General features: G+C 36.2%; 2 protein-coding genes across 2 annotated transcripts in view; both read left to right on the forward strand.

Moving 5' to 3' along the window:
- si:dkeyp-9d4.3 (caskin-1) overlaps window positions 1-17468 on the forward strand; it is a 96812-nt gene extending 79344 nt beyond the window's left edge. Inside the window, exons 12-22 of the mRNA XM_056462798.1 lie at window positions 2097-2198; window positions 4226-4422; window positions 5614-5698; window positions 6697-6806; window positions 7139-7249; window positions 7400-7501; window positions 7679-7817; window positions 10178-11157; window positions 11384-12005; window positions 12180-13023; window positions 15608-17468. Coding sequence (XP_056318773.1) covers window positions 2097-2198; window positions 4226-4422; window positions 5614-5698; window positions 6697-6806; window positions 7139-7249; window positions 7400-7501; window positions 7679-7817; window positions 10178-11157; window positions 11384-12005; window positions 12180-13023; window positions 15608-15704 — 3389 coding nt within the window. The 3' untranslated portion in view covers window positions 15705-17468. The remainder of the gene's footprint in view (window positions 1-2096; window positions 2199-4225; window positions 4423-5613; window positions 5699-6696; window positions 6807-7138; window positions 7250-7399; window positions 7502-7678; window positions 7818-10177; window positions 11158-11383; window positions 12006-12179; window positions 13024-15607) is intronic.
- A 2206-nt stretch (window positions 17469-19674) lies between these two features.
- ifi44a1 (interferon induced protein 44a1) lies at window positions 19675-25816 on the forward strand. The gene is made up of 8 exons (XM_056452814.1): window positions 19675-19740; window positions 20365-20441; window positions 20598-20643; window positions 23972-24179; window positions 24357-24503; window positions 24587-24761; window positions 24926-25026; window positions 25101-25816. Exons 1-8 carry the CDS (start codon window positions 19676-19678, stop codon window positions 25272-25274), a joined length of 993 nt encoding a protein of 330 aa, XP_056308789.1. The 5' UTR covers window position 19675; the 3' UTR covers window positions 25275-25816.
- The last annotated feature ends 1257 nt before the right edge of the window (window positions 25817-27073 follow it).

Below are 27073 nucleotides of genomic sequence, written 5' to 3' on the forward strand. Positions count from 1 at the left end.
AGCGTTTGTTTTAGCTGAGGATGACTACGCTGAGTGGTCGCTCAGTTGTCCGCTTTCGTCGAGACGAGCCCGGACAATGAGCGACTGGAGTGCTGTGCTTTTATCTGGTGCTCGTGAATGTGATGCAGCTGTGTGCTCATTAGAAGTCAGGTGATGGTGATCTTCGTGAGTGGGGATCGTGAGAGCCTGACCAATCCGTGACAGTGTGCACAGAGTAACTGCTTCAAATGGCCCGAGTTTGAATCCCAACTTGTACAAATACTCTGAAACTATAACTTGATGTATTTTATTAATGATCCTTTTTTATGACCAAAACAAGACATATTTTTTCACACGTGTTCATTCAGATGTCAGACCAATGTTAAAACAAAACATGTTACAAGCACAGAGCATTTAAAAATAACATCTGTAGCAACCCATTAGCTCGGCATGCTAATCTAAAACTCTCACCACTTCACTAAAGCACTTGAAGACTCAACTCTACAACGTGGGGTTTAATACCCCAATTTGCCTAACTGTTTCTTTGCTGAAGCTTCCAGAGCAATATATAAAAAATGACCACTAACTTTCTCTGTAGAGATCGGTTTTGAAACGTTTCGAAGCTTCGACACATTTGCTTCGACTGTTTTAGTGTTTCATAAAGCCTCACTTTGTCCACCACTACTGTTCAGAATGTTGTGTTCAATAAGCACATTTCATAAAAAATTCTTAAAAACATAAATTATTATTATTGATATTATTATTATTTATTATTATTATTATTTATTATTATTATTATTATTATTATTATTATTATTATCATTGTTATTGTTATTGTTGTTTATTATTATTATTTATTATTATTATTTATTGTTTATTATTATTATTATTATTATTATTATTATTTATTATTATTATTATTATTATTATTATTATTATTATTATTGTTTATTATTATTATTATTATTATTATTATTATTATTATTTATTATTATTATTATTATTTATTATTATTATTATTATTATTATTATTATTATTATATTTTGATGTATAATCAGAAAATTTTGGGACAGATTTTAGAGCCAAGTAAGATTTAACAGTGCAATTTGTTTTGGTGCAAAATGATCAAAATTACTATGTTTAATTAATTTTATATTATATAAATACAATACACAGTACTAAAAATAAAAAAAATTTGGGTTCAATATAATTTCTTAAAATAACGAAGTATTTTATTCAGTAATATTTAATTGAATTGTCAAAAAAAAATCCAGTAAAGCCTTTTATATGGTCAAAAAAAAAAAAAAAACTGAATAGGTAAATGCTGTTAATTTGACATGTTTACATAATGTACAGTATGATGGTTTCCATAAAAATATTAAGCAGCACAACTGTTTTTAACACTGATTAGTATTAGTTCTTCAGTGATACTAAACATTTCCTTACACCAGACATCATATTAGAATTACTAAAGACTAGGAACATAGCATTTACAGGAATAAATTACATTTTATATGCTAAATCAGAAAAAAAATGGTAACACTTTATTTTGATGGTCCATTTGAGCATTAGTAGTCTGTCTGCTTAATATCTGTTGATACCGCTCCTTCAACATACATTTAACTGACTATAAGAAACCCTAATCCCAACCTAACAGTCTACTTATAATCTAATGAGAATTAGTTGCCATGTAGATGCAATGTAACTTAAATTCAACAAACGAACCATCAAAGTAAAGTGTTACCAAAAATATTGTTAACTGTAAAACTATTTCTGTATTTAATTCATTTTTAATCCAGTAAATGCAGCTATTGTGAGAATAAAAAATATTACCAGCTGGAAAAATTTGAACAATAGTAGCTCTTTAGTACTGCAGAGTTTACTGTATTTCATTAGATCTGAATACAGTATTTTTAAAATAACCATATATATGTTTATCATCAAGAATCCCAGATTACGGTCAGATATGCTACAGTCCATGTGAACTGCCCCAAATGATCCCTTTACTATCTGCTCCTTTGGTGTGTATGTGGTTATCAGTGAGGAGTTTGTGAAGCAGTTTTTTTTTTCATGCTTATGTCACTACATTTATGTTTATGTGTATGATTTATTTCAGGCTCAAGAGGATCTGTTTCCAGCCCTCATGGATCCCCGACCCTCAGCGGCCAGCAGAGCAGCGCTAATGAGGAGATCTGGGTGCTGAGGAAACCTTTAGCTGGTAAATACAAAAGTTCTAATGCAGTTTAAAAATATCCCATGCAAAAAACCACTAAAAATGTCAGTACACTTTTTTTTTTAACTGTATGGGTAAAAGTTCTTGGTAAATAGATCCAATACGCCATAATGAAATGTCAAAAGCCTGAATAAAGGGAAAAGACCCCAGGAATCACAAAAGATAGAAAACTATTCATTAATGCAAACAGTTTTTACAGTGCATTTTGATGAGTGCAAAAAAATAGCATCTATTAGATTCTTTACTGTGTCTTTTGATTAAAAATATGAATTTCTTTGAACAATAGAAATGTTATTACTAACCTCCAACTTTTGAACGATAGTGTATAAATAAACAGGACTATTTAAAGTGATCTTTTCTGAAGATTTGGACATTTCCCTCAAAAATAAAATTGAATTTCTGACCTGTTCTTTTTCAAATGCTGATTTCACATTACGTTTACATGGACATCAGTAATCAAATTATGTGCCTTAATCTAATTAAGACAATAATATGATGAAGGTGTTCATATTCATATGAGCTGCTTTTTGAATGTTTCTTTCATGATCCCGTTTTACATGTTATAGCACATAATTCGATTTACGTCATTGTGTCACCGCGCTATCCACGTTTCCTCCGGAGTTTTATGTATTTCGGGTTTTTCATTTTTTATTTGTCAACTTTAACTGCGGTTTGGCACTTTCACTTTCATTCGAGAACATTTCATGCATGCCCCCCGTGACAAACAAGATATTGGATGCAACTAGGAACTGCTGGAAGAGTGTTGTTTTAATGGAAGTTCATATCACATGCTGAATGGAAGAAACAAAACCTCCACACCACGATGCAGGTGTCTGTGGTCTTCACTGACTCGGTAGGTGCAAAGATTGTGTGTGTGGACTATCCTGTCGCAAAATGCGGCGAAAAGTCCTACATGATGGTAATAGTTCGATTAAGGTGTTTACATGTCTGTACTGTGCTTCAATAATGCGACTAAAATCAGCATACTCCACATGTCTTAATTCGATTTCTCTTTAGTTCGGTTATGAACTGAATCGAATGAAATTAATCAAAAATCGTTGTTTAAATGGTAGACTTTTAATCAGAGTATTGTCTTAATTGTATTAAAATCGAATTATTGGTGTCCATGTAAACGTACTCAATGTCAACATGCTAAATGGAAAACAAATATACAAACAAATGGTAGAACTTTAGTTTAAGTAACAATTCACGCCCTACTACTGGCTTATTACCTGCCTATCATTAAGATAGTATCTGTTTATTAGCACTTATAAAAGATGATCTTATTTTACATCTCTAATCTTATCTAAACCCACACTGTAAAATAACCTGTTAATGAAGTTCCTGTATTTTGTGATTGACAAGTGGTTTCCGATTATTTACAGTTGTAAATTGCATTATGGGATGTTGATCCCTTCTCTGTCAACTTTTGGTGTTGAAAATTCAACTCTACAGTTCAACAAAGTGACTTTTATTAACATTTTAGTAGTTTAAAATAATAATATATAGAGAAATAAGTCTGTAAAGTACCAGAAAATGTACTGGTAGCTTATTGCAAGATTTTTGTTGCGTAATATACAAAACCAACCCCGACAATAAATCACTTCAAACTATTAAAAATGAAAATAAAAGTCTTTTTTTTTTTACTTTTCAAGGTTAAAAGTTGTTGGAAGAAAGATCAAGCTCCCATAATGCAATTCAAAAGCAGGGAAAAATAAAAAATCAATACATAAATCATCAAAATACAGAAAAATGCAGATTTACAGATATTTTTTACAGTGCAACTACAACCTTACTAACAATTAAAAGGCAGCGAATTAGAAGTTTATGGAGCTAAAAGTCTTAGTTAATGGTTTGTTATTAGCGCAAACTATACATTAAAATAACTGTACTTTAAAATAAAGAAACAACACACACATAATTACTTGTCATATATTCTAGTAGTGAGTTTTTCCTTTACTATGTACATACTCACAGGTGTCCATTTCTCGCATGACACCTTGTGTCTCCAGCAGGTGGCAGTGTTGGCAGCATGGGAAGCACAGGCAGTCTAAGCGGACGCTCATCTGCTAGTGGACAAAGCAGTAATGCCAATGCCCATCTCACCAACTCTCCAGTACCTGTGCCCACCACCCCAACACACTCACCTGGAGTGAACACACACGGGCTCAATGTCCCGGGACTGCATGCTCAGGCTGAGGGAGTGAAGGTGAGATACATACTAGTTTAGTCAAGGCTCTGTTCAAGGAATCAGTCATTATATTTTAAAGGCTGACTCAAATGCTTAATTCTTTAAGTGCACTGAAACATTTGCGCACTGATAATTACCATAATGCACTATGAAAGTCGGAGAGCATCAATGCTCACTTTGTTCTCTTAATGGAGGTGCAAAACATGAAACTTGTGAACAAACTCACCACACATACACAAATGTTAAATAAAGGTTTAAAACAAAACAAAACAGAAATTTACTTATTTATAGAGGCTGTTGAATGTTTGATTCTGATCATGACTGATTTCAGATAAACCCACAGCTCCAGCAAATATTGACCACAGTTCCATATCATTCAATAATGCACACTCGAGGTGGTGATGCAGCCAAAAGTTCACCATTTACTCACCCTTGACTATTTATTCTTCTTTTTTTCTGTTGAAAACAAAATATAAATAAAGTATGTTGGAAACCAATAACCATTGACCTCCATAGTATTTGCTTTTCCTACTATGGATGCCAGTGGTTACCAGTTTTCAGCTTTCTTCATAATATCTTCTTTTCTGTTCAACAGAATGGGGAAGAACAAAAAACAAAAGTCATGTGTGAGTAAATGATGACAGAATTTTCATTTTTGGGTAAACTATCCCTTAAAGCTTAAACAAGTATCATTTGATGAATAATAATATAGTAAAAAAGTATAATAGATATATGACTGGAATATTTCAGGTATATGAGGCAACCAATGTACAGTGCTTATCATAATTAAGTACATCCCATTTTGAAAATGAATATTTTTATCCATTTCTCTGTGAATATAGGCAATGTATTTTAGTGCATGTATTTATTAAACAGATATATTTATTAAAATAATATTTTAGACATCAAATAGACATCATTTTTAGAAATTGAAAGATAATACAATTAAATTCAAGCAAAATATTGCTAAAAAACTTTACGACCTACAAAATTTCTGCTAAAGTTCTGCTGTAGGAAGATGTTTTCACCTCAATGGGTAAACAGATTTCTCCAACAGCACCCAAATTCTTGTAATGTACATGAAAGTATTACACGTTCACGACATCAGGAGTCAGGAGCTGATTGCGATGCACCATTTGTCTGTCTTGGTCTCTATTTCTCACATTATTGATCATGTGATGTGTGTGTGCATTTGTGTGTGTGTTTTAGCTGTTGGCCACAGTGCTGTCCCAGTCAGCCAAAGCAAAAGAACATCTTATGGACCAATCACAGTCTGTCTCAGATCCTAATTCAGGTACTATGATATGTGTGTATGCCTCTTTTTATTTTAGTTTTTTTAGAAACAGATATGGCTAAAGATTCTTAGCCATAATTTAGTTACTTCTGAACATTTAATGGTGTTACTGGTGGTGTAGGATTGTGAGTTCAGTAAAAAAAGGAAACAAACCTTATTTAAGTGAGTTTTCGGAAAATTTATTTTTGTTATATATAATGTATATGGATTATATTGAATATGTCAAAATACTATATATATATATATATATATATATATATATATATATATATATATATATATATATATAGATATGTGTGTGTGTGTGTGTGAGTATGTATATATATATATATATATATATATATATATATATATATATATATAGATAGATAGATAGATAGATAGATAGATAGATAGATAGATAGATAGATAGATAGATAGATAGATAGATAGATAGATAGATAGATAGATAGATAGATAGATAGATATGTGTGTGTGTGTGTGTGTGTGTGTGTGTGTGTGTGTGTGTGTGTGTGTGTGTGTGTGTGTGTGTGTGTGAGTATGTATATAGATAGATAGATAGATAGATAGATAGATAGATAGATAGATAGATAGATAGATAGATAGATAGATATGTGTGTGTGTGTGTGTGAGTATATATATATATATATATATATATATATATATATATATATATATATATATATATATATAGATAGATAGATAGATATCTATCTATATATATATATATATATAGATAGATACATAGATAGATATCTATCTATCTATCTATCTATCTATCTATCTATCTATCTATCTATCTATCTATCTATATATATATATATATATATATATATATATATATATTTAGATATAAAAAAAATTGACTGTTTGTCTCATTTGTACACATCTCGTATGTCCATTTTGTTTAACCTGCAGATGTTTTATTAAGCCCACATGTTTATTCCTAGTAAGTAATGTGCGATTTTTATTTGATATATATTTTATTTGGCGTTTAGCATCTTCTCAGCGACCTCAGAGTGTATCTGCTGTCCCACGTCAGCAAAGGAAAAAACCTTTTGTAGATCCATTGCTGCAGCGGAAAGATGAAGCTTCAGCTGAGAGCAAGGCAAGTGTTTAAATTAACCTATTGCGCCCTACATCTTTTTCATAATTAACATCCATAATTAACATCATTATGAAAGGTAGTGTGTAATTGCTTCCCTTAACAACAATGAGTAGTGCCATCACAGTGTAAGATTGTAAAACCATATTACCATAAAAAAAAACAGTATTATGGAACAGTTTGCTCAGGTATAATTTTGAATTAATGTTTTTGCTGCCACACAGTGGCTATAGTGTGAACTGCCTGACACACTTTTATTTCACATACAGTATCATGACTTTGTCAAAGAAACCCTGAGTTATTGATTTGTTTGTGTATGTATGTGTGTGTTTTAGACCTCAGAGGCGGTTGTGGAATGGCTCACCAGTGCACAGCTGCAGTTCTATACAACAAACTTTCTGACTGCTGGTTATGACCTGCAGACCATCAGCAGAATGACACCAGATGTAAATAAAAATAATAAATAAATAAAACCAACCCCAGATAGCACTCACCTGTGTATTTGTTTGTGTATGTGTATATATATATCTTGAGTTTTAGATTTAATTTGTGTGTGTGTGTTGTGTTTGTGTGCATGTTTGTTTATCTACCCACAGGACCTCACTGCTATTGGGGTGACAAAACCAGGGCACAGGAAGAAAATGCTTTCAGAGATCAGCAAAATGAACATCCCAGACTGGATACCTCAAGAGAAACCTGTAAGAGAATAATGGGATTCCAGAAAAAAAATATTGAAAACTTAAATGTAGAGTGATTAACTACAATTTAAAATGTTGATTACATTTTACATATTGCACATTCACATTCCATAGCTAAGTATTCTCAAGTTATACTGTGGCCTCATGATCATTTTTTATTTCTGTGTAATTTTATAGTCCAGTCTGGCTGAATGGCTGTCTGCAATTGGTCTAAATCAGTACTACCAGACTCTGGTTCAAAACGGCTATGACAATATGGACTTCATTAGTGACATTACCTTGGAGGACCTAAAGGAGATCGGCTTCACGAAACTAGGCATGTAACATTTCTTTTTTTTTTTAATTCTGTATTTCCACTTTGGATTTTGAATTAATTTTTAAATCTGGCTTTTAGATTTTTTAAAATGCTGTTGGTTCTTTTATGGCCTGTTTCCATTAAGTAGTACGGTTTGTAATAGTACAGTACAATACACATTTATGTCCATTTCCACTGTCAAACGTACCAAAAAGTGAACTGTACCCAGTGTTGGGCAAGCTACTTGAAAAATGTAGTAAGCTAAGCTACTAGCTAAACTACATAAAATGTAGCTTAACAACACTAAAAGCTACACCCTGGGAAATGTAGCAAGCTAAGCTAAAAGCTATTTTGCAAATATAGCTTAGCTACATTTAAGCTATTTTTGCAATTTTCATTTTTAAATCAAAGCAACCTAAATTATCATTCATATCTTAGTGATCACTAAAACTGTCAATGAATCATCTGAGGCAGAATTGTTTAGTTCAGTTATTTACTGTAAATAATATTGTACCAAACAGAAACAAATTATAGTATATAACAGCAAAAGCAAAAATTCCAATAAAACCAGGTGTTACGCATTTAAAATACTATAGTAATGTATAGTAAAGGGAAATATTTACGAATAAGCATCAAATTACACTAATTTACATATTGTAGTATCATTAATAACTACCATGAAATAATAGTTGTGACGCAGTGGCGCAGTAGGTAGTGCTGTCGCCTCACAGCAAGAAGGTCGTTGGTTCGAGCCTCGGCTGGGTCAGTTGGCGTTTCTGTGTGGAGTTTGTATGTTCTCCCTGTGTTTGCTTGGGTTTCCTCTGGGTGCTCCGGTTTCCCCCACAGTCCAAAGACATGTGGTACAGGTGAATTGGGTAGGCTAAATTGTCCGTAGTGTATTAGAGTGTGTGGATGTTTCCAAGAGATGGGTTGTGGCTGGAAGGGCATCTGCTGCATAAAAACGTGCTGGATAAGTTGGCGGTTCAATTCACTATGGCGACCCCGAATTAATAAAGGGACTAAGCCGAAAAGAAAATGAACGAATAAATGAAATAATAGTAATTGCCGTAGTATACTTTAGCCTTTACTGCAGTAAACTAATATACATATGTATATACTCCTCTCCCTCAGTCATCTTTCCATCAACCAAGTTTCTCGTGTCAGCCCAATGATTGATTTGGGATGTCACCGACCAGAGCGAGAGGTTGCAGTAAAGCACCAAAAAGTTTGTTGTCAACCATCATAAAACAGGATGAAGAAGAAATCGTCATTCTCGCCATCATATGGATTTACCTTCATCGGCTAGACACCGGCCTCACAGCTCCGTGAATGTTGGTGCTGTCACTTATTGATCTGTGATCGGTAAATGTAGCTTGTGCGGACACTACTGTGCTACTTGACTAAAAAAATAGCTTCGCTACTGAAAAGCTATTGGGTTTATAAAGCAGCGATGCTACCGCCGTGCTACTGAGAAATGTAGTTAAGCTAGTAGCTACTGCCCAACACTGACTGTACCATACCACTTTTTGGCACCCTTTCGTGGGGTGCCTTGAACAACAGAACGGTATCAAAAAGGTGGAGCTAGCCATTGAAACAACAACACAAGAAGCTTCATTCAGCCGAATCATGACACCATAATAATACAGTGATGATCCAAGCTCAAACAAAGCTTGTCGTCTTTTTGTGACAAACAACCCTGCCTTTCTGATGAGCCGTTAAACTGAGGTCCTGACTCTCTGTGGTCATTAAAAATCCCATGGCACTTCTCATAAAGAGTAGGGGTGTAACCCCAGTGTCCTGGCTAAATTCCTTCCATAGGCCCTTACCCATCATGGCCTCCCAATCATCCCCATCCACCGAATTGGCTCTATCACTATCTCTCCACTCCCTTAATAGCTATTGTGTGGTGAGCGCACTGGCGCTGTGTCCTGTGGCTGCCGTCGCATCATCCAAGTGGATGCTGTACAAGGGTGATGGTGTGGAGAGACCCTCCTCATGATTGTGAAGCGCTTTGGGTGTATGGTCATATAAATGCACTATATAAATAAACATTGCATCACATTACATTACTGTTTGCATGGGCTTGCTGCGCATCAATATATGAAATAATGAACTTGAGTTTACAAAAAATGCAATATAGTGACTCATGCGGCTTTTTCTTCAAGTGAGAACAATGTCGATTGCAACATTCTGCTGTACACCACCACACCTACCAAATTTGTACTATTAGCAGTGGAGACACAAGCCTGATTAAAGTGTCTCGTACTGTACTGAACTTGAAGCTTTTTTGATAATAGCTGGTATATTGAGCAGGAAAAACATTACAGTTTAAACCTCACAAGCAAGAATATTAACTGTCTGCTACTTTTTCTCTCCACAAGGACACCAGAAGAAACTGATGCTAGCCATCAAAAGATTGAGTGAATCTCCAGAAGCAGAGAGTCTTTCTAAGGAAAGCCAGTTAGAAGAAAGCACAGATGCAAAACAACCATTAGAAACCAGCACAGAACCAGATGTGAACTCTGTCCCCTCTGCTCGAATACGTAAAAGAGCGGAGGGGCGTTCAGAGGGGCGTCCAGATGGGCGTTCGGAGGGGCGTGGCTCACCCCGGCACAGCACACAGGGTCGGGGGATACAAAGAGCTAATGCCCCTCCTCCTCTGAAGAAACCAAGCTCAATTGATAGTCCCACCCCAACACCTCCACACACCCCAACTAAAGGTAGAACCTCATCTTCATCTTCAAATTCTCCTTCACACATCCCTTCCTCTCCACTAAAAACACAGAGCAGGACCAGAGGGCCTTGCGACTCTCCCCGTTCACATGCTCATGCACGCACTGTCCCGGTACTTTGTCTACCACCTGAAGGAGAAACCGAGGAGAGCAATGGTCAAACTCCTCCCCAGCCAAGACGTGGACAGTCCATCATTACAGATGCTGACTTACCCATGCCAGACTCTTCTGTTAAATACGCCACTCTAGGTGGACATAAGACCACCTCCAGCAGCTCTACAAGAACCTCTGGCGAATCCCTTGACATTAACAGTGTCAATCGCAGTCAGTCATTTGCTACAGCTCGGCCGCGGAGACGGACTCGTCCTCCAACTCCACCAAAACGCTCATGCTCTTCCATTTCCACTGGGAACCTGACTGATGAGGCTGTGACTGATGATGCAAGATTGAGCGAAAATAGGGCTAACAATTTGCTACTCGACGTGACATACAGGGAGCGCAGAAGGAGTGACTGTGGCATTGCCTCTGAAAAAACGTCATCTGGGGGTAGCGTTAGAGACATTGCTGCCATGCTTGAAATGTCCAATCTTGGAAACAGCGGTAAAGGAAGTGGAAGTGGTTACACACAGGTAATTATACTGTTTAAATATGCAAAATCTATGTATAAAACATTCTACTGTCAAGATTTAGTGCAATTATTCCTGACAAACGATTTTTATAATATATTTAAGTGTACCTGAAATGGGTATACATGGGTAACTGGGTAGGAAACTAATTCTGTACTATGCAATGCAATTACACCTATTAATACTGAGTATTGAAACCTAGTTAAAATCTGTTGTACATGTCCCCCAGGTTAGTCAAAACGTCCTGAGGCAGAACCGTGAAGTTCTCAATTCTGATGCAGATAGTCGACGTCGCACAATCAGTGAGTTTTATGATTCTCAAAAGCAGTCTGATGATGTACAAGAAGCTGAGATGAGGCAGGACACTACACATCATAAACCAGAACCCCGGGAAACTCACCTACTTAAACAGGCCCCTGAGCCACGTCCACGCTCCATGATCACTCATCTGGAAGGGGGTGTTTCTTCTTTGCCACAAGAGGAGTGGTCACGAATGGATGCAACAGCGACATTGAGAAGACCTCGACCACCACATCACACTGATGGTGAACATTTCAACCTGACAGAAACCAGTACGATAAAGCGAAGGCCCAAAGCATTGGCTCAGCCCCAGAGTAATGGGACAGATAGGGATGGACCAGAGAACTTTCGAAGAAGGCCTGTATCTGAAGCTTGCGTTGGAGATGGTGGTAGAGATGAAGAACTTCACCATGATGGTTTTGGCTCTCTTCCTAGGCAAATACTGAAACCCCCAGTTTCACCTAAACCAGCAATGGCCCTTCGAAAATTTGATCCCCCAACTCCAACAAGGAGGGTTCCCTTACCTGGGCCAGAAGGTCAACATAGCCCAGGTAACAATTGTCCTGCTTAGTAATTCATTAATGAATACAATTTATGGGTGTTTTAGACAGCAACTGAAGGAAACCAGGTCTTTGTTTGTTTTCAGCATTACAGTTGATGTTTGTTGATGTGTATTTTCCTCAATTGTTTGTTGTACATTACATGATTTCTCTGTCTCTTTATAGTTGAGGTTAGGAAAATCCCTCCTCCAGTATCTCCCAAGCCAAGTCCACCTCCGACACTGCCTAAACCAGTAAAAATCAAGCCAATCCATACCCTTGGAACTCCTGGTTCTCCTCAGCCAGATGTTGTCAGTCCATTCAGTGCCTCTTTTAGCCCCGTTTCAATTGAACAACTGGAGCATCCACCACAGACGCTGAGTCCAGTCACCCCAAAACCAATGGAGGGAAGCATGCTTTCCCCACGTCCAGCGACATCTCCAGCTCAAAGTCCACAGACACCCCAGACACCCCAAACCCCACAAACACCCTCCACACCAGGTTCAGGCTCAGCTCCAGTGAAGCCTCCAAGGTCTTCCATGGCCGGTCTCTCAGTGGACATCCCAAGCCCTCTTGAAGTAGATGTACCTGGATTGGATGTGCAAAAGAGGCTCAGAGAATCAGAGAGGCAGAGAGAGGACGATGACATGAGGAAGCAAGAGAGAGTTGATGAAGTTGGAATTGCTAAAATGGAAAGGACAGGTCTGATCCAGCTGGATCCATTGTTTCAAGGTGAACAAGGCCTGATTTCAGGTTCCTCTGTGGGGAGTCATTTAATTGAGACAGGGGATGGAGCAGGACCAGTGGTAATGAGAAGAAGGAAGGTAGGTGTAGCCAGACAGACACAAGTAGAGGGGGAATCACAAGAAGGAGATGGAAAGACGGAGATGGAAGGCCAAGGGTTATTAAAGATTGCTGAAACAGGAGGCTCTTCTTGTGGGGACATGATGAAACTTAGACTGGAGGAGACCAGTGCATCCCTGGCAGCTGCTCTTGAAGTCGTGGAGGAGAAGATTAAAAAGGATGACAGGTACATGAGTGGATGTTTCTAGACATGAAAACAAATTCAGATATTCCTCTTTGACTCTAAGGGCTCTATTTTAACTATCTAAGTGCAAAGTGTAAAGCGCAGGGCGCAAAACATTAAGGGTGTGTTTGAATCCATTTTTACTATTTTAAGGACGGAAAAATACGCTCTGCGTCCTGGTGCATGGTCTAACAGGGTTGTGCTTATTCTCTTAATGAGTTATGGGTGTGTTTTGAGCATAACACGCATTAAACCAATCAGAGTCTCATCTCCCATTCTCTTTAAGAGTCAGTTGTGTCACGCTATGGCGCATTTGTATAGTGGACTTTGTAAGAGGAAAAACTGAATGTTTTACTAGGCTTCTCATTCTCTTTACTTTCTCTTTACTTTTACTCTTTACTTTACTCCTTTACTTTCGTGGATATGGAAACGGTGTTGTAAACACTCCACTGAAAACATCCATTAGCCTACATATTTAATTTCATTTGTTAAGCTCAGAGATTTGTTTTAAAACTATTTCTAAATTCAGTTCTAATTTCCAGCAAATGAATAAATGAACAATAATAAAGAAGTGTGGCAAAAAAACACAGTTATATCCAAACACATGTCCTATTCTTAAGCTCAATATGGTGATGCATACGCCTCAAAAACCCGACAGGTGGATAAATCTAAACGTGTTTTTATTTAAACATATAAACATGCATATAATAAATAATACTGCTAATAACATTATACAAATGCAAATTGCCATGAATAAACTGAAAAAGCCGCCCGAGGTGAAGAAGGCATGGAGGCAGTGGTTTTTATATATTTATTTAGAAAATAATAATTTTTGTAACATTTTAATCCTTTATTTTTTTCATATGTAAATATATTTGTGTATTGCTGTACATCCTGTGCATATTAAGCAATGTGTACACGTTTTGGACCTACATAGACACATAACTAACGCACTCTGCGCTGGACTTTAGACCAGCTTTCAGTTGGTCAGTGGCGCAGTCTATTTCAGTTACTCAAAATAGCAACGTGCCAACAAGTCCACAAAGTGGCTCAAATGGATTTGCTATTTAGACAGCGTGGTGCAAAACGTGAAAATTAGGGTTGCACTTGTCTGAAAATAGCAACAAATCGCGCCAAACACGTCTTGCGTCTTATTCATACCTGTCATGATTGGGATGTGAAAATAAGGGATACAAAAAACAATAAGGGATTAAAATAACTAAATATGTTCATCTGGAGTGATTTCATTGTAAATAAACTGCTGAAACGGTCAGTAATACGTTTTTTATTATTATTTACAAGGAATATATTAATTAGTATACGTTAGAAAAAGCTGCAAATGAATTAGTAAACAGTTCAACTCATTAAAATTATTAGCTATTATAAAGAAATTGAATCAAGTTATCAAATCTCATTCATCTTTTCTTCACTATATAACTTAAACATTCTGTATACATTAAATAACAGTGTCACTTTAAAAATGCACAGATCTATAATGAAAGTATTTAATTCCTTTCCTAACTGTTTATGCTCATTCAAGACAAAAATTGTTGTGTTTAAAAGAAAACCCAACAAGATCGACATGTCTAGATGTTGTTATTATTATTTTTATTCATTCATTCATTTTCTTTTAAGCCTAGTCCCTTTTACTAATCTGGGGTCGCCACAGTGGAATTAACTACTATTATTATTATTATGATAATATTATTATCATCATCATTATTATTATCATGATGACGTGTATATGTCCGTTCAAACACGCACCCAAAACCCAATGTCCACTTGAGCTCAGCATCAAATCACGTACGTAGAGAATCCGCTTGGGAAACAGTGGTAGTGATTTATTTATCACTATGGAGCGCATCAGCTGAGGATTGCATAGGGGCAACGGCGCCTGTAATGAAAAGGAAATAAATCGTGCCGTTTTTACGTTTATTTCAAAGTGTTTTCATGCCTAAATGAAATGAAAGCACAGAACAGATTCACATTTAAGAGCAAGGGGCGACCCCTGTTGGTTCGGCGGTATGGGTTCATATCGGGAGGATCAGCTCTTCACAGAAAGATAAAAAATACGGGAGAAATACGGGAAAATACCTTTACGGGATGACAGCGGGATAGAACTGTAAAATACGGGAGAATACCAGGAAAAATTGGAGGGTTGACAGGTATGGTCTTATTGCGCTGGGTGTATGATAGATCCCTAAGCTGTCTTGTCACCATGTTTCCATCTAATAACACACATTAGATTTATGCTCAAAACTTGAATATTGCATTAAACACTTGCAAATAAAGCACCATTTCCATCCAATGAGGCAAAAAGAGCAAAACTGCTACTTCCTGAAAAACTGTTGGCAAATTTCAATATTTGATGCAATAGGAAAAGCTACTGTGGGATTTTTTCTTATAAAATATTTTACTTGCACCTCAGAAGACAAAGAGGAAACGCAATGAATGTGCTTTTAGAGATGTGAGATCACACAGTAGCCCCTGAAGACTGATATGGATTGAAACATAGCTAATGTATTAGGATAACGGTAGCTTGAAGTTTTTCTATTCTCTTTATTCACCTATTTTTTTCCCTCTCCAGTTCCACCGTGGACAACAAGAGCACGGTCAACATCCTTGATGACATTGGCAGCATGTTTGATGACCTTGCGGACCAGTTGGATGCCATGTTAGATTAAAAATCAAATTCCATTGGGAGTGTGACACTCAATTTTCTTGAAGATTCTCAGTGAGGACCAACGAAACCTACTTGGATGCCACCTCAGAAGAATTGGAAACTCGACAGGGCAGATTCCGCTCTTCCATTCTCAGTCGAAATACTTTACTTTGAGTTCAATCAACCTCAATCCCCTTTCATTCTCCACCAGCCTTTTGTCCTACTCTAGTGGCCAGATTAGATACCGCAAGAACATATCTTGATCTGCAAATACAGCCTGCTGTCATGCTGCTTTCAGAGATAAGCACAAATTTAAGAAAGACTATATGTGGCAAGCTTTCTAAATACATTATAAGCAGAGAAAAGCTATTATGTGTGAGTGTGTGTGTGTATATGTGTACAATATGTGGAGTGAGAGTTGAATATTGATGAATATTTCTTTTGATGGCAGTGTAAAGAGCTGTAGCATTCTCTGCCGAGAGCTTGTCCACATGTAAAGGGGAACTTTGAATTTCACCTTGTGGTCTTCAGCTGGACAAGTCAATGAGAAACAGAACACGGTTTGGACTAAATAAATATGATGAGCACAGTCCTATTTATAGCCCTTGAAAATATTCAGACTTTTTTGGACTATTTTATCCAAGATTTCTTTACTCCCTTGAAGTCTAATGAGGTCAAGCTTGGGACTTAAAGAGGTATATTGTAACCTTTATGTACGTTATTATCGTTGTTGCTGTTGTTGTTGCAGTTGTTGTCAGTGTGTGTGAATGTTTGACTGTGTAGTGTTGCTCTCGCATTGACAAATCCCACCCTGCCCAAGGTAAAATACATAGATATAGACAGAGTACAGAATAAGATGCTGGAGAGAGTAGTGTATATATGACATATAGTTTATAGTTATCATTGATAGTCTATAGAGTATGGAATGCATCAATATGGAATGCTACAGACACCTGCTCATTCCTAATGTGCTCTAATAAGTGTTTATGTGTGTGTTTGTGTGTGTGTGTTTGGAGGAAGGATCTGTTTGAGAGTGAGAGAATTACAGTAAGAGGTTTGTGTTCATACTTTTGGAAATGAGGCACTATGTATGTCTTCTCTTACAAAAATGTACCATGTATTTGGACATGGTGCCATGGTATTTTTTAAGTATCTTAGATGAGCAGATCAATTCTACAGTGCATGAATATGGTAATCACACAGTACCATGGTAGAGTTCCAAGTACTGTTTCTTTACCATCTGATACCATAGTACCACTGCAGTACTTTTTTGTAAGGGCTGAGTGTGTGTCGATCTCTTGAACAGTGCAATTTTTCCTGTTTTGTCCTGCAAACAACAAACAAATAAGATTTGCTGACAGAATAAGTTGCATATGCTATACAAGTGGCTAAAATTAGATCATTTAAGACGATGTAATTGCAAGATGTACAAGACTACAGAGCAATATTTTTATCCATGCACCATGTTGTTAATTTAGCTTTATAAGTGATACTTTAAAACCAGCCGTCTGGGATGCAACAGAACTGAGCATTTTCCGACAATCATGACAGTGTTGTCCTTGATTATGACCCTGCAAAGTCAATGGGATAGATGTTGGCGTATCAAATCTTTTGCAGTGTAAAACTGTGTAATAATCAGTTGTTATTTTGTGTAAACCTTCAGATGGCTAATGTGTTTGTCTGACCCTGGTGAAATGATCATCAAAGACCTCTTCCATGTAAAAAGCATTGAGAATATGTGGAATTCATATAAATAAATTGTTATGAATATAAGAGTGGATTTGACTTATGACACAAAAATTATTACAGTTTTTTGTTCAGACAAAAACATGACTTGCGTGTTAATATTATCATTATTAAATTCAATCTCGCCTCCAAGGTGTAGCTAGTTCACTTTACCAAAAAAACATTTGACCTAAAATCCAGAGTTTCTACTGTTGTCAAGTGTGTTTATTGGTTCATGTGGCTATCCAACGGGTAAAATAAGTATTGAATATGTCACCATTTTTCTCAGAAAACACTTCTAAATATGCGGTTGACTGTTGCTTTTAAAAAGATGTTGGTAACAACCAAAGTAGTTCATATGTTTAAAGTAAACAAAACTAATTTGTTCAGAAATTAGGTTGTGTAATCAAATGAAATGACATGGGGAATTGGTATTGAACACCCTGAAGAAAGGGAGGTGTAAAAACACATGGAAAGCCCAGACAGCAGCTGACATCTCTCAGTAGTTAGAAAGCATCCCTCATCAGATGTCAGAATTATTAATTTAATATTAGGTGCTTCAGTCCCAACACCAACATTACAAAGATGATGAAGATGAAACCAGGGTGGACATTTCAGCAAGACAATGACCCCAAACACAGCCAAGGAAACTCTCAATTGGTTTCAGAAAAGAAAATAAAGCTGCTAGAATGGCCTAGTCAATCACCTGACTTGAATCCAATTGAAAATAAGAAGTATGGGAAAAAAAATCACACCTGAGCAATGTGTGCAACTCTATAATCCAGAGCTGGGCAAACTCAGTCCTGGAGGGCCGGTGTCCTGCACAGTTTAGCTCTAACTCTAATCAAACACACCTGCTTATAGATTTCTAGTGATCTGAAGACACTGATTAGCATGTTCAGGTGTGTTTGATTGGTGTTGGAGCAAAACTGTGAAGGACACCGGCCCTCCAGGACCGAGTTTGCCCACCCCTGCTATAATCCATACAAGAGGCACCTTAAAGCTGTCATTACCAAATAAGCCTATTAAACAAAGTATACTTTCAGTAGTTCAGTACTTTCTCCTTGTGTCATTTTATTGTTTCTTTTTCATTGGGTTTTCTTTTAGCTTGAGTTAATCATTTACCAAAATTGGGGTCAATTTACATCTAAAGCTCCTTTAGAAATATATTTATTGGGGGAAAAATCATAATGTGTGTTTCCATTTGCTAGAAATTTGTTTCATTATTCAATACCATTGTCTTGTATTGAGAATGAAAAAACAGACCACAGAATGATACATGCTCACCCAATTTCTTGAATAACACTGACTTGAAGAAAGTGATGCATCAATCAGTGCACAACAATAGAAATGATTAACACACCACCTACCTGTGCACCATAACCTGCCATTAAGTTTGCTTTTCTGCTGTTTTATATTGATTTCTGAATTACAGCTTGTATTGCAAACATACCAAAACAACAGACGAGCATTGGGCCAAAACTTAAACATAATCAGTTAACATTCTATTCTTATCTCCATGATGTAATGTTATAGTTTATATGGCTTAGTTATTTTTTCCCTTTATATATGTGTTAGGATATAGGACAATATGTGATACAACTATTTGAAAATCTAGAATCTGAAAAAAATTTGAATACTGAGAAAATCACATGTAAATCACATTAAAGTGTTGAGAAATTATGAATCAAAAATTTAAGAGTTTTGATACCTTCATGATATTTATACCTAATATTCTAATAATTGTTGGCATCGATAATAAAAATGTATAAATATGCACATGCAACTTAAGACCAGGTCCAGGGTCATATATATAGTGTGTTGTCCTTTAGTTTCTTTAAGAAAAAAGGAAAGACAGAAGCTAGCTCTCACACAAAATATTCAGACAAAAAAAAAAATTCTGAATATTTTCATCATTTGCTGTTAGCATCATTACATATTTTCATCTACAAAAAATAAATAATAAAATTGGCATTAAGGGTAGAGCCATTATTCTTACATACCTGCATGCATCATACTAAATAGGCTACTCTTTTGGTAATATACTGTAACTCGCAACATTTGTCAGTTTGTTTATCATATCATTTGTTATTTTGTCTTTTGTAAGTTCATCCATTTTTATAAACTGGATGGGGCATGAATGTGCAATAGAAAGACTTTAAAACTCAAATCACTTTCAGTTTCCATTTCCAGTAAATGCTCATACTGTAGATCCTGTAATCCACTCTGTTACGAACACTGTTTGAAGAAACTGCAGCCAAGCCCTCCATGAGTTCCTGTCATACCAGCTTTCCCATCAGCTTTTCAGACGAGCCTGCTGAAGACCAACTGTGGTGAGTGTCTAAAAAAAGCAAGCTAAAAATACTGACCGGCCAGGATTGGCATGTGTTTTACTTATAGCCTATATAAGATATAATAATTTAGAGTTGTTTTTGGCTTTAATTATTAGGGCATTTTTGCATCTGGTTTATTTGGAGAGTCTGGAAATCTGGTGCCTTTTCTGTCCGTTACGATCGTTTATATAAGCAGTTCACTCACATTCTCTTTGAATTATTCATGGTATTAATTTTAATGTTATACAGACAAAATTAAATGAATCCATAAATCCCGGAAAACCATCAATTTCCACATTTTTCATGTTGTTTTTAAAACAGCTTTTGACGAATGTATTTTTATTATTTCTGTTGCTATTTGCAAACTTGGTGGTACCAAAAGATCTTTAAAAATCTTCAATTTGTAATCCTGCACTTTTCAGGAATGCTTTATAGTTACATTTATTATGTTACCCTATCTGTGATTCAAAGTGAAACTGAAAGTGAAACCTGTACGTAATGATCTGACGAGAGTTGCTATACTATATATACTATATGCTATACTATACTATAGGAAGCTATATAGCGATCCTGTCATTCTTGATGTTATTCTGTTTCATTAAAATATCTTTTGTGTGTTTCTAGTGTGCTTATTCTTGCTACATTTATAAGAGGAAAAAAGGAAATGGGAAGTTCAAAATCGAAACAAACACCCACAGATGGTAAGTTAATCCACTTAAAGGGTGACATTATCTTTAAACGTCCTAACCATAAAATAGTCAATCTGAAATTAAAGTCTGCATTTAAATGGTTTTTAAACACTGACATATCCACATACTACGAGCTTATTGTTAAATGTATGTTTATATGATTTATAGGTTCTCCCACAAAACTGGACAAACCATGGAGGAACTTTGACTGGAAGTGAGTGAAAATGCAGATAAACGGCCATGCTGTATTTACAAAACTTTTAAAAGCTAAAAGTAGCTCTTTAATTGCTGATTTAGGAGAAAATGTATAAAAAAAAGTAATGGGCGTGCCAGTGCTAAATGTAGAACTCCTACATTTTTTGCATTTCTACAGTGTGTGTTAGTGCTAGAACAAGTCCTAAATATGTGAAACACTAGAAGTAGTGAAGAGAACTCCTAAATCACTAAAACTGGATCAAAATCATCTATAATCATCTATAATCTTTTGCTTATGTACAAAAGTGCCTTTATTAATTTCTTTTTTTGGAAATATTTCAGTAGATAGTTTTGTATTGTCATTTCATTATAATTGTTCCACTTTTGGTTTTGGTAATGATAAATATAAAATGTAATGTAAAACCAACACACCAGGGGTCTATTCTTCATACCTCGCTTAAATGATCTAATGATTTGGCAGATCCTGGATCTTTTAATCTTGATAACTGATCTCTGGCTAATTTGGTTCTTCAAAGAAATTCGCGAATCAGATTAAAATGTCTGGATGAACTGATCTGAGATCACTGCGTGTGTTGTGAAAGGCCGATCTATCGATCCTCGAAATCATAATCAGCAATGCAAAGATTGTCTGACGGCACAGCAGCATAATGACATCATCTGATTTATATTTAATTCTCCATGTGAGCAAAATTATATAAAATTTATAGTAAACGGTTTGTTAAATAATATACACAATAACTTTTCAACTTTGTTCTGGGCTTCAGGCTTTACACTTTCATGTGTCAAGAGTATTTAACTTTTATTTAGTTTTACAGTTAGAGCGGATATTCTTTATTATAGTAACCATAGTAGTATTATAGTAGCCGGTTTCTTAATTGGTGTAAAGAATAACTGGATGTTTAAAGAGCCCATATTATACATGAAATAGGGTCATATTTAGGTTGTAAGGGTCTCCAACAACTGTCTAATATGCATGCAAGGTCAAACAACACTTTCACTGTCTTATAATCTGCATTTATTTTTACCTAATTATCCCAGCGACTCCCATATGAATCGTTCAGCGATTCATTTGTTCCCAAACCCATCCTCAGCGCGAAGCTAATCTGCGCTGATTGGACCGATGACAGCCTGCTGCGATTGGTCGACAGTAACAGGCTTCAGCGCGAGACAGAGTGAAATGCCCAGCTGCTAATCTACAATATAAAAGTAGTCACAGTGTACACACGCTTCATAGTGGATTTTGGCTGCCAGTGGGTGAATGTAAACACAGACGATGGACTAGAAAATACTGACGACTAACTATTTTATTGAGCAAAAAGTCCAAGAACTGGCGAGATCTCCTAGTCACAGTCTTCTTGCTCTTTTCACACACACACACACACACACACGCACACACACACAGGGCCTGCGCGTCCATAGAGGAGCGGCTGAATAGAGAGGGCGCGGTGCTCAGTTATGGCGAATACCCGTGCGTTACACACACACACAGGGCCGGCGCGTCCATAGAGGAGCGGCTGAATTGAGGCGGCGCGGCGCGGCGCTCAGTTATATCCGCGAATACCCGTGCGTTACACACACGATAAGACACACATACACACACAGGGCCGGCGCGTCCATAGAGGAGCGGCTGAATTGAGGCGGCGCGGCGCTCAGTTATATCCGCGAATACCCGTGCGTTACACACACGAGGAGACACACATACACACACAGGGCCGGCGCGTCCATAGAGGAGCGGCTGAATTGAGGCGGCGTGGCGCTCAGTTATATCCACGAATACCCGTGCGTTACACACACACACACACACACACACACACACACACACATTACTTGACCGTTGCATGTGTGTAAACAGCTGACGATCCGTAATCAAAGCGGCACGCGTCGCGTTTTCAACGTGGCTTTACACGCGATATGAGAATATAAAGAGTTAACCTGATACAGCACACGCGGTTACAAGTAACAAAACACAACTAAATAAAGAATTTGCAAGATAGAGTAAACGAGGCAATAATTTTAATCGCACGTACTTACACTTGTGAAATGGGGGAAGAAACTGATCCATGATGCACTGATCCATGTTCTGACAGTCTATACTGATCCTTCCTTTAACAAACTGAAGAAGTCTTCTTTGAAAGCATATAGTTTTCAGAAGCACTCAGAACTGCTCAAGGCTGGGCTATAATGCTGAGGTTTCCTCTTTAATTAGACTCAATAATATCCATCTGCACAGCGTGACTTCATTCGACCGGTGTCTGTCTGTGTGTGTGTGTGTGAGACTTTTTTTTCTGTTAGTGGGCGGGGCCGCAGGTTTCAAATCTCCCGGGTTTGCGTGCCCAACTACTTGTGTTTCGTAGCTGCGTCATCACGAAACACCTAATGACTCGTTATCAAGACGACTCGTTTGAAGCACTATGAGTCGACTCTTTTATAGATGAATCAATAGTTTTAAACACTGTACACTTACAGATTTAAGCCTTAGCTGGATATTTCACTTCACTTAGAGCTGTGTTACACACTACATGGAAGGGCATTTTCAAAAACCCATAATATGGGCTCTTTAAATGAAATTTGCATCACAAAAGCCTTTTGATATTGGTAAAGTTGTCTGCAACTTTTGTGAAGCATCAAATCACTGTCATCTTAGCCGTCAAAAAGTGCATGACTGAGTAAATGTATTATCGCCTTAAAAAAAGTTGCATATTGTGCATGTCTATTATCATACACAAATTGGCTACTAAAGTTGATTGTACGCTTTTGTATCGAAAAAGTTCATATCAATACATTTTGTCTTTAATCCACCAGGTACCAGTCTTTGTACTTTTATTGCGGACTGCAGATTGCATAATGTTTATTTTTAAACTTAAATATATTTTTAAACTATATATATATATATTTATATATATATATATATATATATATATATATATATATATATATATATATATATATATATATATATATATATAGTAAAAATAACTATAACTACTACTGTAAGAAAATATCCACATTCGGTACATACTTTCAGTATTACCTTTGCTTGAAATGACCCGATCTAATTCTATTTTTATGAAATGAGCCTGCCCCAGAGCAGGTTTGAGCTACCAGAACTGTTGCTATGACAACAACTCTCAGAAGAGTTTTGAAGAACGAAACAATCCAGGATCGTGTCAAATCATCAATAACCAAATCCAACTAACTGAGTAATCCATGTAGAACCCCAGATTTGCACAAATACCAAATTGTGTATGCATGAATGAAAATAATGTGCTTTTGCTAGACTAAAATAGCAAAAGACGTATAAAAAATGTATCTCTTGTCTTTTGCAGACAGAATAACAGACTTAAAGAACGCCTAGAAAATTTTCACCTAAGTAATCCAGATCTAACACACGTCAAGCTACTGGTAGCTGGACAAATTGGAGCAGGAAAGTCCAGCTTTATTAACTCAGTCAACAGTGCCTTTCAAGGAGAGATTGTCTGTGATGCACAAGTTGATGCTTCTCAATCAGCAGCGAGTTACAGTTTCACAAAAAAAGTTGGTATTTTTTGACTCCTATATCATTTTCCCATGATACTAAAATAATTTAGAGTTAAAGAAATGAACTTTCTAACATTAACTAAGATTGTATTTTCAGGAAATATAGCCAAATCACTGTTTTGGCATGCTGTGTGATATTAACATATATATGTGCTGTAATTTACATAACTACAGCTGGAAGGACACCATATCAAAAATGCACATGGAGATTTGCCTTTTGAAATCTGTGATGTAATGGGTTTGGAACCTGAAGAATTATCTGGGTTACAACCAGATGACGTTGTCAAAACCATACATGGCCATGTGAAGAAGAGATATAAGGTTATATATTCGATTGAAAATTTAATTCATAATGAATATTTGAGTAATGTCATACTTTTAAATATTTTGCCTGTATTTTACAGTTTTCAGAGAATCCAATTACAAGTGAAAATGAATCATACATTGAAACCCCTTCACTGTCAGATCAAGCATTCTGCCTGGTGTACGTCATAGATGCAAATACAGTCCAGTTCGATTCAGCAGATAAAACACTTCTCAAGAAGTTGAAGCTCATCCGCAAGAAAATCACTGATGAAGGTAAAACTTTGTATAATTGCATGACACTGTAATGCATACAAAATCAATTCCTCTTGAAAAACAAATACAGTATATTGCTTTGAATGAAATGGTAGAAATTAAATGTATAGGAACCTACTAAAACATTTATATTTATATCAATTATATTTTGCTGCTTATTACAGGGATTCCTCAGGTGATTGTCTTGACTAAAGTGGATGAAGCATGTAAACTGGTCAAGAATGACCTAAAGCAAATCTACCACAGCAAGACGATCAAAGAAAAGGTAGATCATTTAATACATATTCCATGTTGCTTTTCGTGGTTTTACCAACAGCTTTGCATTCTGTTTCTGTCCAGATGGAGTTCTGCAGTGTAGAGATTGGCGTGCCAATGACCATGATTTTCCCTGTCAAGAACTACCATGATGAGGTTGACACAAATGATGATGTTGATATTTTGATTCTCAAGGCATTTTATCAAATTGTGCGTTCAGCTAATGCAAGACTGAGCTGTGGTAGTTCCCAAAAATAAAAATTATGGTCAAGACGTGAGAATGTTGTAGAGCAGTAGAACGCAGTTATGTACCTGTCAGTTTAACTGGGTAAAAAAAGGGTAATGGATTTTCAGAATAACACCTGCAATTGCATTAAGAAGTGAATATTAAATAACCTGACATATATCATCATCTTTATCAAGACACATATAAATAATATAATATAACCTAAGAAATAATATAATGTTTTTGCATGTTAGTATTGTTCTTGCTGTTGTTGTTGTCAGTGTGTGTGAAAGTTTGACTGTGTAGTGTAGCTCTCGCATTGACAAATTCCACCCTGCCCAAATGGAAATACATAGATATAGAATAAGATGCAGGAGCGAGTAGTGTATAGATGACTAGTATATTCCTACATTCGTTTTCCTTCGGTTTAGTCCCTGATTTTATCAAGGGTCTGCACATTCCAGCATATGTTTTACACAGTGGATGCCCTTCCAGCTGCAACCCAATACTGGGAAACACCCATAAACACTTGCATTCACACACTCACTACGTCCAATTTAGTTTATTCAATTCACCTAGTGCTTGTATTTGTTTAAAAATATATTTATTATCTGTTTTTTGTCCTGTTCCTGTTATCCTGTTGCACTGTAGAATCTCTGTCACCAAAACAAATTCCTCGTATGTGTGAACATACCTGGCAATAAAGCTCTTTCTGATTCTGATTCTAATTCTATAGTGCATGTGTGCCATGTGTGTGTGTGTGTGTTTGGAGGAAGGATCTGTTTGAGAGTGAGAGAATTAAAAGGTTTGTGTTCATACTTTTGGAAATGAGGCACTATGTATGTCTTCTCTTACAAAAATGTACCATGTATTTGGACATGGTGCCATGGTATTTTTTAAGTATCTTAGATGAGCAGATCAATTCTACAGTGCATGAATATGGTAATCACACAGTACCATGGTAGAGTTCCAAGTACTGTTTCTTTACCATCTGATACCATAGTACCACTGCAGTACTTTTTTGTAAGGGCTGAGTGTGTGTCGATCTCTTGAACAGTGCAATTTTTCCTGTTTTGTCTTGCAAACAACAACCAAATAAGATTTGCTGACAGAATAAGTTGCATATGCTATACAAGTGGCTAAAATTAGATCATTTAAGACGATGTAATTGCAAGATGTACAAGACTACAGAGCAATATTTTTATCCATGCACCATGTTGTTAATTTAGCTTTATAAGTGATACTTTAAAACCAGCCGTCTGGGATGCAACAGAACTGAGCATTTTCCGACAATCATGACAGTGTTGTCCTTGATTATGACCCTGCAAAGTCAATGGGATAGATGTTGGAGTATCAAATCTTTTGCAGTGTAAAACTGTGTAATAATCAGTTGTTATTTTGTGTAAACCTTCAGATGGCTAATGTGTTTGTCTGACCCTGGTGAAATGATCATCAAAGACCTCTTCCATGTAAAAAGCATTGAGAATATGTGGAATTCATATAAATAAATTGTTATGAATATAAGAGTGGATTTGATGTGTTGTGCCAAAAAGATGATTACAGTTCCTTGTAATATTATTATTTATTAAATCAACCAGGTAGGCTGCCGCCAGAGCTGGAAAAAATCCTAGAAGAAACACTGTGTATGTATATATATATATATATATATATATATATATATATATATATATATATATATATATATATATATATATATATATATATATATATATATATATATATAAAAGACAAACAGGTTTTGAACAAGTGAATGATGATAGAATTTTAGGTTTTGGGTGAACTCTTTAAAGTATTTTGAATATGTCAAGGT

This window comes from Danio aesculapii, chromosome 1, assembly GCF_903798145.1.
Source record: "Danio aesculapii chromosome 1, fDanAes4.1, whole genome shotgun sequence".
NCBI classification, from domain to species: domain Eukaryota; kingdom Metazoa; phylum Chordata; class Actinopteri; order Cypriniformes; family Danionidae; genus Danio; species Danio aesculapii.

Excerpts from the sequence above, each read along its gene's own strand:
- ifi44a1 (XM_056452814.1), top strand. The coding sequence starts at position 19,676 with ATGAGTTCCTGTCATACCAGCTTTCCCATCAGCTTTTCAGACGAGCCT. Across the intron at positions 19,741-20,364 it reads CCTGCTGAAGACCAACTGTG|TGTGCTTATTCTTGCTACAT; the intron begins GTGAGTGTCTAA and ends GTGTGTTTCTAG. Across the intron at positions 25,027-25,100 it reads GCAAGACGATCAAAGAAAAG|ATGGAGTTCTGCAGTGTAGA; the intron begins GTAGATCATTTA and ends GTTTCTGTCCAG.